At 36.9% G+C, this 13,452-nt stretch overlaps 2 protein-coding genes across 2 annotated transcripts in view; both read left to right on the top strand.

Moving 5' to 3' along the window:
• LOC118742778 (cAMP-dependent protein kinase type II regulatory subunit-like) overlaps window positions 1-13,452 on the top strand; it is a gene marked incomplete at its 3' end in the record, with an annotated part of 395,139 nt that overhangs the window by 323,692 nt on the left and 57,995 nt on the right.
• The window catches only part of LOC118743816 (cAMP-dependent protein kinase type II regulatory subunit-like), a 6,751-nt gene continuing 6,665 nt past the window's right edge, over window positions 13,367-13,452 (top strand). Inside the window, exon 1 of the mRNA XM_036476578.1 lies at window positions 13,367-13,413. Coding sequence (XP_036332471.1) covers window positions 13,367-13,413 — 47 coding nt within the window. The remainder of the gene's footprint in view (window positions 13,414-13,452) is intronic.

Here is a 13,452-nt window from a genome sequence, read left to right as displayed (position 1 = left end):
TTTTTAAAGCTCTTTAAACCTACTTTATTTTTTATGAATAAGGCCATAATAATATAATAATAATAATACAAGAATTTGAAAAATTTTCGGCCAATTTATAATTGGTTATTTGAAAATGGGCATAAATTTGATCAATCTGGAAATAAATTGCTGGTTATTTTAGAACTGGACATCCACCTTTAGTTATCCAAGAAGTGCCTATAAATGCTTTGCATTTTGAAAACCCTTAATATTATATTTAAATTTGTAAGTTTGTGAGTGAGTATGTTTGTTGGTATTTAAGTTAGTCGTACTTTTATAAAATTTCGCACGTGGTTAGGTGATTACCCAGAGTAACATATTGAATATTTTTTAAACAGAGTTACCACCTTTTTTAAAAGTTAAAATCCAATAATTTTAAACGGTGTAGATGTCAACGGAACGGGCTCTAAAACGATTTATTTTTAAAATATCGTTTAAGGAAATTGCCACCTGTTTAAAAAGTTAAGATCGATTTATTTAAATTAAGTTAAGTAAAGCACCACAAATATGTGGATGTCAAACGCAAGATGTTCAAAGACTTTTTATTGAAAATATTCTTTAAGAGGGTTGCCACCCTTTCAAAAAGTTAAAACCAATTTAAATAATACAGAATTTTTATTCCAAAAATATTTTTAAGGAGGTTGCTACCTGTTTGAAAATTTTAAACCAATTTAAGCAAGAATTTAAATAAAATATTTTAATATGCCAGTAAGCGTGTTCGTGGTCTTTGTTTGTACAAAGTTTGTCATAAAGAAAGCGTACGATGTGAATTATATTTTTTGAAAAAAAAGTAAAATTTTACTTTAAGTTATCTATAAGCTCATCGAAGTTTTATACGGATGTCAAACGAACAAAATTTAAAAATGCCACCTGTTTAAAGAGTCAAAGTCAGGTTTATTAATAAGTTGAACGAGTTTTAAGAAAGCTTTATTTAGAAAGTATTTGGAAGTCAAATCCCATTTTTTCATAAGTTTAATAATGAATGTCAATCGAAAGAGGTATGCGAAACTTTTGTTTCAAAAATATTTTTAAAAAGGGTGGCAACCTGTTAAAAAATCAAATTAATTTTAATAAATAAATTAAAAGCGGCTCATTCGCATCGACACACTGAACTTTTCTGTCGAAGGCCAACTCTTTGCCCCACCACTGATTCAGCTTCGTGGCAACTGGCCCTGTCCAACAGCCCTGCAGTCAGCTAGTCTATACGATATTTAAACTGATTTCTAAAGAGTATGAAATAAGAAGAGATCGTACTACACATTCTCTTTCTAACTCCTGCAAAAATACTAAACTAAAAGTTCAGGGCACTGTTTGGATCTTGGACTATAATCAAGCGCTGCTATTCAACTACTGATTGAAATATCCACGGTGGTTTGGAAATAAAAAAATAATATAATCATTAAAATTTGACGCAAATATTTAAAATTAACAAACAAAATTCTTTCACATCACAGTTAGTTCCAATTATTTTTTTGCAGCCAACGAAAGTTGAACTCAGTCAAATGAAAAGTTGCCTTAATCATTCTAAATTATTTATTTGCGAATTTCCAAAGATTGCACAGCTATCTAAATAAACTTCGATATAAATACCTCCATATGTACGTATGCACACATTCACACATGTCAAGTTTGTATGTTTGTAAATCAAATGTCGCATTGCATTGCAAAAGTAGCAAGTAGACACAAAAGAAAAAAGCTTCATGAAGTAAATGCAATAAATAGACAAATAATTGCAAAAAACACAGCTGAGAGAGACAGATGAACAGTGCGCCATTTGTGCGTACTTACATATGTGTGTAGTAGGTAGGCAGGTAGGCGGGAATGAACTAAATCACAATCGGATAAACAATTGAATCGATGCATTGGAATAAATTTTAGCCGCTTTTGCAATAGTCAGTCAGACAGTCAGTGAGGCAGTATGTAATTGCAATTGGCAACTAGCAAATGCCGAATACTCGATACTCGCCATACTTAAAATAGCAACAACTACAAATAATGGGTCAAGGTAGTTTGCTTAGAAATATACACGCACGCAGCCGGTTGAGCTTGGCTATTCGTCTAGTTGGTTGGCGCAAATACGCACATACTGACTAACAAGCGGATCTGACTGTCTCTGATCGCCTATTAAAATAGCTGACTGACGGGTCAGCATAGCTGCTGAATTGTAGTGCAGTATGCGTTGCATGCGTGCACGAATTCTTAATTGTATGGCTATTTTATACACCATTTAACAAAATTATATAAATTAAGGCTCACTAACAAAGGGTGCTTCTCTACTGGCTGGACAAGTGAAAAAACTGGAAAGAAATAATGCCGGTTAAATTAAAATTTGGTCAACACTAAAAAAAAAAAATGGATTTAAAATTCTTTCTACTTTCTTTTTTAAGTATTTTTTCACGCTAATATTATCACGAAATAAAGTATTAGGTATATGAAAAGAAAAATCAATTCTTAAGAAGTTACTCTATGTGACTTCTTGGATTTCGAGGGGCCTACATAACTATTTGGATCGCTGTGGTCCAAGGTGCTCACATATATGTACATATGTATGTATCTTCCTACTGTTTGTTAGATTGTTATGCGAGTAGGATTTTCATTTTCATGAGATCGGAATCATTTTGTGGCGTCAGGCGGCCTGCTCCGAGGCGTAGAATTTCTGAGTGGGTAACTTCAAAAGCAAATACTGGGTAGGGTGGTGGATCTTAGATAGGCCAAGTCCTTTAGTTATCTAGGTCTAGATCTAGAATGGACACACATATGTACATATCGTGTATGTACGGTGACCACTCGTACCGATATTGGCGGGACAGTACCGATTTTGAGAAAATTGTCCCGCTGAATATTTTTTAAAAGTCGGGATGTATAAGTGTCCCGATTTTTCATATATGGTACATAGATTTAGTCCCGATTTTAGGTGTTTTATTTATTAATTTAACAAGTGTTTTCCTATACTCTGTCCCAAAAACAATTTTTCATACAAATGTGGCAGCACTTTCGTTATCACAAAGAACATAGAATACATATAGGGGAGCCACAAACATAGCCAGCATCCCTATTTTCTATGAACTTTGGTTATGTTTTATTCTGTGAAACTGGTACTCTCGCTATACTGCTATCTTCATTCTTTGTTAAGTTTTTTTTTAATGAAAAGATTCTAACTATAATTTAGTGAAATTATAAAAAAATAAGCTGTTGATACGATGGCGAAAATATAAATAGGGAAGAGACATTTTAGCAGTCCTTGGCCATTCCCTTTTCGATTATTTAATATTTACTATTTTTTTTATGAAAGTGTAGCTTGTTATATACAAAAACCATTTAAATCAAACTTTGTACAAAAATTAGCGAAATTTGACAAGGTTTTATTATAATTTTGAGCTTTTTTAGAAACTCTCTGAGTAAGCGATTTTACAGCCTATTTAATTCTAGTAAAACGAAGTGCAAATTTGGTAAAAATTTTTGTGGAAAAAAATTGTCGAACATACTTTGTATGGAAGAAAATGTGCGAACAAAAAATTGCAAAAAATCAACGGTAAGTCCAAGCTATTTCGAACTTTTATATATTCATAAAATGGTCATAAACATTTGTTAAACATAGAAAAGTAGCCAACACTTGCTTAAACTTATGTATATACTGTGTGTATATACTTTTGAGATCACTATTCAAGTTCTTTCTCTTTATTTTGTCTTAAATAAAACTGTATTAAAAGATTTTCAGCCTTATCATGAGTTTCCTTTGCCCCGAACCGGTTCACTTTTCACTTTTAGTTTCCATGGTTTTACCATGGGCGGATGACAAATTTTTGGGTGAATTTTTTTTCGGGCGAAACTCAGGAAAGGCAGTTTATGTGTTTTTATTCTAAAAACAAAGTTGTATGTTCGGATTCAATGCTTTAGAAGTGTTTGTCAAAAGTTCACTAGGTGATTTCCAGTTGAAGATGAGACAGTCGACTAATCCAGACTGACTATCCAGTGGCACCAGCCTGAGCTATTCAGGTCATCGAATAAATGGTTTCCCAGAAATCTAAAGTGTATGCTTCGTGGGTTCAGATGCTCTGTATCTCTGCCCTAAATTTACAATTTCTACAATAAACTTCACTGCTATGAGCACGCTTGGCTAGTCTATTTGTAAAAAAGTGCATGCTTCACTCATCGAGCGATAGCCAGAGCATTCACACTACTCTGCATGTGTCCTCTTTAGCCCGCCTGCTGTTAGTAGCTAGGCACTCTGGATTTCTCTCATTTGTACACCTGTCCTCAATATTTAAGTCTAGTATCAGACCCTTTCTCCGAATTTGCCTGAGTAGAGATTGACTTATGGTTGTCTAGAGGATTGCAGGTGTTAAACGTTGCTGACCTTGGCGCGTTAGTGGCAACCTGGATTTCTTTGACAAAGGCGAGTTTTGAATGATGTTTACCGATTTTACATATATCTTAGCCTGGAAAACATTTAAGTAATCTTAAATTCTGTAATACAGATTGAAGTCTATTCATTGCTTGAGAGCGTGTCAGATTCTCTCTGTTCTATGGGAAACTTCGAAGTTATGCCCAAAGGCGATCTTCGTGAACTGATAGGCATTTCTGTTTAATCCCAAATCTGTTTGAAATAAAAGTACCGTGTGTTGCAGGAGCCTCTTAACTGTAGATAATTTAAAGTATACTTGTGCTTATAGTTGAAATATATTGAAGAACGATTTCCTCGATTTGAAAATATCATTATAGCTTAGCTTGCAATAATTGTTAATTAGTGATTATTGTATAAAAGCAAATATAAAAAGCAAATTTTTTTGTATGTACATTAAGGTGCACCACCAAAAAAATTGCAGTTTTCTATATCGGAATTATAAAATGTATTATATTTTAAGACTTCCGCCAAAATTAACGAATTTTTAACACGGAGGCAACATGACTTTTATGTCGAATATACTCGGTAGCTTTGAGAAGAGGCAATCCTCACAAAAATACTGCGGACAGCGTAGCTGGAGTTGGACTTACGAGGGCTATTTTTTGATGCAAAAATTACATCGACATCGACAACCATAATAGGGCCGACTTTTTATTTATACTTCAGCGGTTCCATTTAAATTAGAGCGAAAGTTTGAATGCAAAATAATATCATGTAGTTGACACATATTATGTACAGATGTATGTGCATATGTATGCATGCACTTGTAATTGCACATTTCACACCGTTGTTCATGTTCAATGCAAAAAAAAAAATAAAAATAAAAAATCTAAATCCAATTTATTTTTATGACTAGCCGTAAATTTGTTGTGGCGTCTGGTCAGCATTTCGCTTTTTATCTTAACTGACAGGCGCACGATTTTGCGTTTCGAAAATTCTTGGCAACGCAATCTTTTTGTTTGTAAAGAAAATGAAAAATATGCTTTGCAAATTTGCCAAATCAGTGCACAAATGCAACTAATTTAAAGTGGATTGAGAAAATTTGCAGATTTTGAGATAAAAGCAGAGTCGTTTTGAAAATCGAAGTATGTATAAATTTATGTAATTAACATGGAAAATTTAATACAACTTCGTTAATCTGAGGCCTTTGGTAGGAATGGCAGCCATTTTTATATTTTGAAGGTGTGTCTTAAAATATTCATGCCTATTACGGTATTCGACGCATGCCATCCGCACGGATCTAATCCGATTCGTACTGTTATAAGAAGCTAGTGGGAAGGATTACATTCGTGCGAATTTTATCTGTCCGATCTGTGGATGGCATCCGTTGGATACCGTAATAGGCATGATTATAACTGTTGTTGTATAAGTCTTATTCTTAGGAAAATATATTCATTTGAGAGCAAATAAAATTATCCAGCAGATAACGTTAAAAATTTTAATTTTAATTTTTATCAGAGACGTAAAACGAGCGAAAAAATCTTAATCTGCAAATATTTTGACATTAATCGACAGCAGGTTATCTAATCTAAAAAGCAACAATAATATTTAAACTTCAACTGTTATAAAAGCTATTGTTGTTTAAGTATCTACAAAGTACATTAGAACTTTTCTGCCATCTCGTCCATTTCAAGGCAGAAAGAGTCAGCTATCACAAAAGTTACCTGTACTCCCATCTATTCAATCAAACCAAATACCAGGCTATGCCTCCATACCTCTCAGTCATTGCTGAGTGAAATATTCCACCAGCTATAACTGGTTGTGCGTACCGAGGAATACTCGGTTCTCTTACCAACAGAGAATTACAGTTTCAAGGTCCCTGGAGAAACCATCAGACATCTTGAATGAACCCAGCTTACTAGTTTGGTATAAATGTATAAAATACTTTCACCAGCCAAATTGTTTGACTCCAGGTATCAATACCGTTACCAAGCTCAAAGCATGGATCGAAAGTTACATATTTTCTAACAGTAGAGATGTAAGCGACATTATTTTAAAAATTTTCTTTTTGATGCAGAAAAGTTCCTAGAATATCTGGATGCATTTCTGCATCAAAAATAAATTTTTGAAAAATTTACTTCCACCGCTAAATTTTTACGTTCTAAATTTGAACGAAATCGGACCATAAATACGGGCTAGGTTAAAAATTAATACAAAGCTTGTAAAATTAATTGAGATCACATCTCATTTTACATACCTAGGGTAGCACTGTCCAATATAATGGACGCTGAATAACGGTAGAACTAAGAGTTTAATAAAATTTGTGTTTGTATTTTTGAAATCAACAACCAAAATTAGACGGGTTATCAATTTTTAGATTTTTTGCTTCAACAGTAAATTTTTTTTACTCAAAGGGTTAAGTATTTATTTAATTTTTTACAGCCGGTTGCACCAACAATTTAAATATAAAATGATTTTTTATTTTCAGTCAATTTCCATATAAAATTCAAAAAACTAAAATAATTTTTCAATTAAATTGCAAATTGGCTGCAAGTGGAAAATTAAAAGTAGCACCAATTTTCATATCGAGTCGTGACGTGTATTACGAATGTCCAAGTTGCGATAGCGATCCGAAAATTGTCGCTAACCCTTTACAAAATTTTGCCACCGAAATCGGAACACTACGGCAAACATGGTTCGCATCATGATAAAAAATAGGAAGGTAGAACCGCTGAGCGGAATCTTTTTAAATTCTTGACGTTTGCAAGCAATTCAAATTTAAAATTTTACAAACAACAACAATTTTGAACAATTCCTATTTTTACTCTCAATTTTGTATGATTTTAAAATGTTGGCAAACTTAAAAAAAAAATCATGGCCGACGAATTGAGAGAACGGTTTTACCTTACTATGTTTTTATCATGGTTCGCATTGAGTTTGTGAAAAAGCTTAATGTGTAAGTATTTCTATGTAGAAATAATCGCAAAGTTGAACGTACTGTGTATGTATGTGCAGCATGTGTGCAAAATGCAATTCCATTTTCTGTTATCCATTATTGGCAAGCGCAAACTTAACAGCAAAAGGGTCAACATCAAAGCACTGTCATTTAACTTTACCTTACAAAACCACCACCCTCCCTCAAATTTGGCACAGCTCTTTGGCACACGGAACATTTTTTCGTATTTATTGGAAAACAGTATGGACCAAATCGATGGCTGATGTGGAGATAACCGTAGAAACGGCGCCAATAATGGTCAAAATGGAGTAATTGAGTGCATATTTACGTACATACACACGCATATAAACACACAAGAGTTCAAATTTTGTTGCCCTCTGCATTCATTCTGCGTCCGCTTACAAGATGGAGAGAAATTTTATGCCAGCCTAATAGAGGCCGGCGAAATTGGCAAAAAAAAATTTGGTATGCAAAGTACCAAAGTGGTAACTACATATATGTATGTACATACATACTCGCTAGCATTCATGATATGTATCCTCACTCAATTGCCACTATGGCAGCGATTTAAATTCTTTAAGTGCTGAAAACTTAGTAGATATATGAATACAAAATTCAGCTAATTAACGAAATTTTCATTCTATGTCACTATAAAACAAAAGATATGTTCACATTTTTGTTAAAATTTTTTGTTTACTTTGGCTGAATTTCTTTATTCATTCTGAACGTTTGGAATAAACTTTTTTGTTTACTTATTCTTTAGAACGTTCCTGATGATATGTTAACGTATATTTCAAACGTATTCTGTTTATTCCGGCTGTGAAATGGGATTATCCGGAATGTATAAAGAAACGCAGCCTTTATGTGTTGGATTTGCTACTAAATTTAAATGGAGCTCGTTTAACTGCTGTTAGTGCATTGTTAATACAAAACTTTTTTAAATTTCGCTCATGAAATTTTAAGTTTTTATTTCCTTTTTAATTGATAGCCTCACACACATTGCTGCAATGTTTAAGAATACTAACTTTAGAACTTGTATTTTCTCTCTTTTTACTTTCAGGGCCAGGACTTCACCCCACTCAAGGAGCCCACAAAGGATGGCAGTCGCAGGGCATCAAATCATTCGGAGAGGCAGCCTAATGCATGCAGCTGTTGCAAGACCATACTATTCTAACAGTTTTCGTTCTGGTAGACTCCATAGACAAGATTATGCACAATTTCCATACTTAGTACGCAGTCTCTGTCTTCTATGTACTTCTACTAAGGCACCATTGGTTTTAGCTTTACGTCAATAGACCCCATCTAGGCCAGTCGCAAGGAAATCGACGAATTATTTAGAGCTTACACATTTTTCTGTGTTTGGCCGAGTTTCTCTTTCTGAGATATATCTATGTATTTGTTCGTTAACGATTTAAATTGCATAGCTTTTTTTATATATAGATGGTCCTCTCCAATAACGACACAATTGTTAAGGATTAGACATGGATTAGATAAGGATTAGAGATATGAGCCACTTAACAGTAGTAAGAGATTTAATTTTTTCAATTGTAAATTGTGTCGTTATTGCGGAGGACCATCTTCGGATTTCATATAGACTAGTCACGACCACAACAGATTCCGTGAAAAGCTTTCATAGATGGTAAACGTTCTCTCTGGTCATCGTTGATGTAAACGTGAGCAAAGTAAAAGTTCTCTCTGCATATCGTTTATTAAATATTCAAGATCTTCCTCTTCATTTAAATTTAGTATAGACTCGTTCAGAGTAAAAGCTCTACAGTGAACGAACGAGTGATCTAAATGAACGAACTCTGCATAAAGGTTGTCCCTACTCGTTCCTGGTCCATATTGACGGCTGAGTGGAAGATCGACTTAGGCAAGGAACATAGTGACGCGGCAAAGAGAGCGACAAAACATTTTCGGATAATAGCGAAGAAAGAGACAAGAAACGTAAAAACATAGTGAAGCAACTGTCAGCTCAGAAAGCAACGAAAACAAATTTTTTTGTTTTCGTCGCTATGCTCTTTGTCGTTTTCTTCGCTTTTCGCTTCACTATGTGCTGTTACATTGAAAAATAAAGGTTTCTTTTTGTCGCTATTATCCGAAAATGTCTTGTCGCTCTTTGTCGCGTCACTATGTCCTTTGGCTTATCTGGGCAGCAGGTTCAAAAACTCCCTATTTACATAACGGCGGAGAATGCCTTATCTTAGAATTTGGTTGAAGAACGGCATATCTCAATGTAAATTCAATATATCGGCAGCTGAGATAGCGCGTTTCTGAACCATTTGTTGAGAATATGGCGTTCTTCAACGTATAGGCAGCTTTGTAAACGATTATTGGTTCCATACCATAACGCCATAGCCGTAACCATAACCATATACCTGCAGGTATCTGTTGTGCTTTGGTTTTTCGCCATAACCATAAGCAGCTCTGAATTCTTGACAAAGTTATGGTTACTGCATCTTTAGTTGGGGCCTAAAGCTAACTGTTTGGAAAAAAATATCTCTGACTATTAGTTGCACAGCTATGTATGTGCCTATGTCTATCCATGTCTCTAAAGGAAAATAATAATCCATAGATCTTCCAAAGTGATTTGTTCACATTTTTTCCTTCTTTTAAAAGACTACTCACACAGATTCGGCTGGAAACGACTTCGTTTTTGAATCTTGTAACAAATTTTTCGGTGGCTTCCGTTCATGACCGATCGAGTCATCACATTCTTCAGACATATCTTTTTATGCAAACACTCTACTTGAATTGTTGTCTATGTATGCCCACGTCACTGAAAATAGTTTCTTCTTTGCTTGTGGCGAAGGTAATATTTTGAGTTGAAATATTATTTAAATGAAGTGAAAATTATTTTTATTTTATATCAACTTGACGGCTTTCACAAACAGCAAAGTGACATTAACAATGCGTTTCTACTATCCTTAAATTACAAATTTCGGTTCTAATTTTATTTTTTATTTTTTTATAAATTTCCGTCACGCTACGGCTTATAACTTCGTTCAATGTTCCGCTGATCCTTTGGCTGGCTAAATTCAAATAAAAGATGAACTGATTTCTCCTATAAACGCACAATAAAATATTCGTTAAGAGCAAAATGAAACAGCTTTTGGAGAAAGTAGCTTAATTTGTATTTTGATTTAGCCAAAGGACCAGCGGATAATCAAACAAATTATGCCATAAAAGTTCGTTGTATGAATATCTAGGCATTTTAGAAACCATAAGAGCAAAAGCAGCCAAATAAAAAACAATTCATTTACCTGCAGTCACCCAATAAGATACAGTATTCAAGTCCGTTAAGCCAAAATATATACCTGAAAAGAAATGAGAGCAACCAAGAGGTGAAATATTATTATTAAGAAAAGTTGTTTATGTATTACTAAAAAATATCTACATTCATTATTACTGACATAGTATGTATGTATGTATATATGTTTGTATACTCGTATGTTCATAGATTCAAATAGGCTACATAGAACACAGCCTACACAGGCCATTTTACACAACTTCACCTTGAAATGCCTCTGCACAAGTACAGCATTTCTTAGAAGATTGTGGGCATATACAAGTACATACATATGTCTTTTTTTTTTTTTTTTCTTTGGACGTTGTGGTAGCGCACTACCCTCAAGTGGCCCAACGAAACCAGGATAAGCCTGTTTACTTTCCGCCCCCCGCGGGACCACCGTTAGGCATTACTTCACGGGGAGGGATGCGATGAAAATGCCGCCTTTTGTTCCGTGCCGCCACTTATCCCTTCATGTGGCGGGCTTTATGGGCTCGTTGCTTATATCGAGGCTATCGCGTTGATAGTATTCCCTTCTTGCTGTTGTCGTTGGTGTCTGCGCCTCATCTGCTCACTGGTACGCAACTGTTGCATCACCTGAGCAGCCATGCTGCATACCTCTTTCCATGCTTCTTCGTTTTTCAACATTAGTGGGACCAGATTTCCTGGGGAAGCCTTTATTCCTAGCGCTTGATTAAGTCTGCTCCTCAGCGCGCTAAATCGGGGGCATGCGAAAAATACGTGTTCCGCATCTTCAATAGCGGCTTGTCCGCAGTGGTCGCAATATGGGTCCTCTTCATGTCGAAAGCGGTGGAGATAAGCCTTAGAGCATCCGTGCCCGCTCAGAATTTGTGTGAGGTAGAAATCTACCTCACCGTGTTGTCGTTCCACCCAGGCGCCAATGTTCGTGATAAGCCGATAAGTCCACCTACCGTTCGACGCTTTCTCCCATCTTTTCTGCCACTGGGATATGCTGCGCTGCCTCAGTGCATTTTTGTCCACGGTTCCGGCAGCGTGTGTTTGGTCACGCTTTGCCTGTCTTGTGTCGCTCATTTCTTGAGCCACGAGGTCGAGTGGGCATAGGCCTGCTATAACAAGGGCTGCTTCTTGTGATACTGTTCTAAAAGCTGAACAGACTCTAAGAGCACAGAGACGATGCGTAGCCCTAATACCCCGAGTATACGAAGGGCGCTTGAAGGCGTTACTCCAGACCGTTGTCCCGTATAAGAGTATGGATGTCACCACTGCTGCTAGGATTTGCCTTGTCGCCTGTCTTGGCCCGCCGATGTTCGCCATTAACCGAGAAAGAGCGGCTGCCGTCCCCGCAGCTTTTTGGTTAGCATACTCTAAGTGGTCACGGAAGCATAGGCGATGATCTATAAGGACGCCAAGATACTTCACATATGGTTTCGACTCTATAACGCTATCTCCTACTCTAAGTACAACCTTTTCAACTTTCTTACGGGTGCTTATAAGTACAGCCTCGGTCTTGTGGTCTGCTAGCGTTAGCGCCTTAGCATTTAACCATTGCTTGGCTGCTGTTATTGCGGCTTCCGCAATGTCTGTAATTTCTCTGAGTGTTTTGGCCTCCACCACGATTGATACGTCGTCCGCGAAACCTACAAACGTTGCGCTTTTGTGGACTTTTAGTCGCAGGATGCCATCGTACATGACGTTCCACAGGAGGGGTCCTAGTACCGATCCCTGGGGCACGCCGGATGATACTACTTTGTCAGTCGTTTGTTTTTCGCTGTCATAGCGAAGAATTCTATCCGAAAGATAGTTGGAAATGATTGCCTGCAGGTAAGTTGGCACCTCTAAGGCGCGGAGGGCATTTAAAATTTCCTTCCAGCTCGCACTGTTAAACGCATTTTTGACGTCAAGGGTGACAACCAGGCAATATTTCTTAGTACCACCCAACCACCGCTTGCCAGCAATGGCCTTTTCAGCGATTGCTTTAACTACATCGATTGCGTCTGTAGTTGAACACCTTTTTCTGAAGCCGAATTGGTTTTTAGATAGATGAATCTCTGTGGCCTCTTCGAGTCTACGTTTTATAATATGCTCGAGTACCTTACCGGTTGAGTCCAGCATGCACAGTGGGCGATATCCAGCAGAAGAAGTAGGGTTTTGGACCTTTGGTATGAGTACCAGCTTCTGGAGCTTCCATATGTTTGGGAATATTCCTTCGCGAAGGCATGAAGTAAAGACGCTGGCAAATACTTCCGGATTGCAAGCAATCGCCTTTTTTAGGGCTACGTTTGGTACTCCGTCAGGTCCTGGTGCCTTGTTAACGGCTATCTCGCCTCCCGCACTTGTGACCTCTTCTACCGTTACCTCCGGGACGGTACTAGTAGGTTCCTCACAGAGTTCCCGCGTGAACGTTGTATGTGCGGGAAAGAGATCGTGTATGATTTGTGCAAGGAGCGTGGGGCATGTTGGCTGTACTGTATGCTTAAATTTTTTGAGCACAAGTTTGTAAGCAAACCCGAAAGGGTTGCTGTTCAGTTCATAGCAGATGTCTTTAAACATTAGCTTTTTGCTGTCATAGATAGCTTTCTTAAACAGCTTTCGCTTTTCCTTATAGTCCATCCGGAGATGAGTAGCATTTTCTGTGTTTCGTGAGCGCTGGCAAACTCTTCTGGCACGGTTACATTGTGTTCGTAACGCGGCTATCTCGTCGTTCCACCAGTAGGCTGGCTTGCGAGCTTTATGCCGGTTTTGGCGCACCATAGCTACATCACAAGCCTCAACAATGGCTTTCATGAGCTCAGGTGCTGCGGCTACTGCCGGGCCTGAAACGTGCGTATTGCTGAAGGCTACCTCGAAGAGTTTTTCGTC

This window comes from Rhagoletis pomonella, unplaced genomic scaffold (assembly GCF_013731165.1).
Source record: "Rhagoletis pomonella isolate Grant_MI unplaced genomic scaffold, Rhpom_1.0 Rhpom_scaffold_00007, whole genome shotgun sequence".
Classification (NCBI taxonomy): Eukaryota; Metazoa; Arthropoda; class Insecta; order Diptera; family Tephritidae; genus Rhagoletis; species Rhagoletis pomonella.
This window is presented reverse-complemented; position numbering and strand designations above follow the sequence as displayed.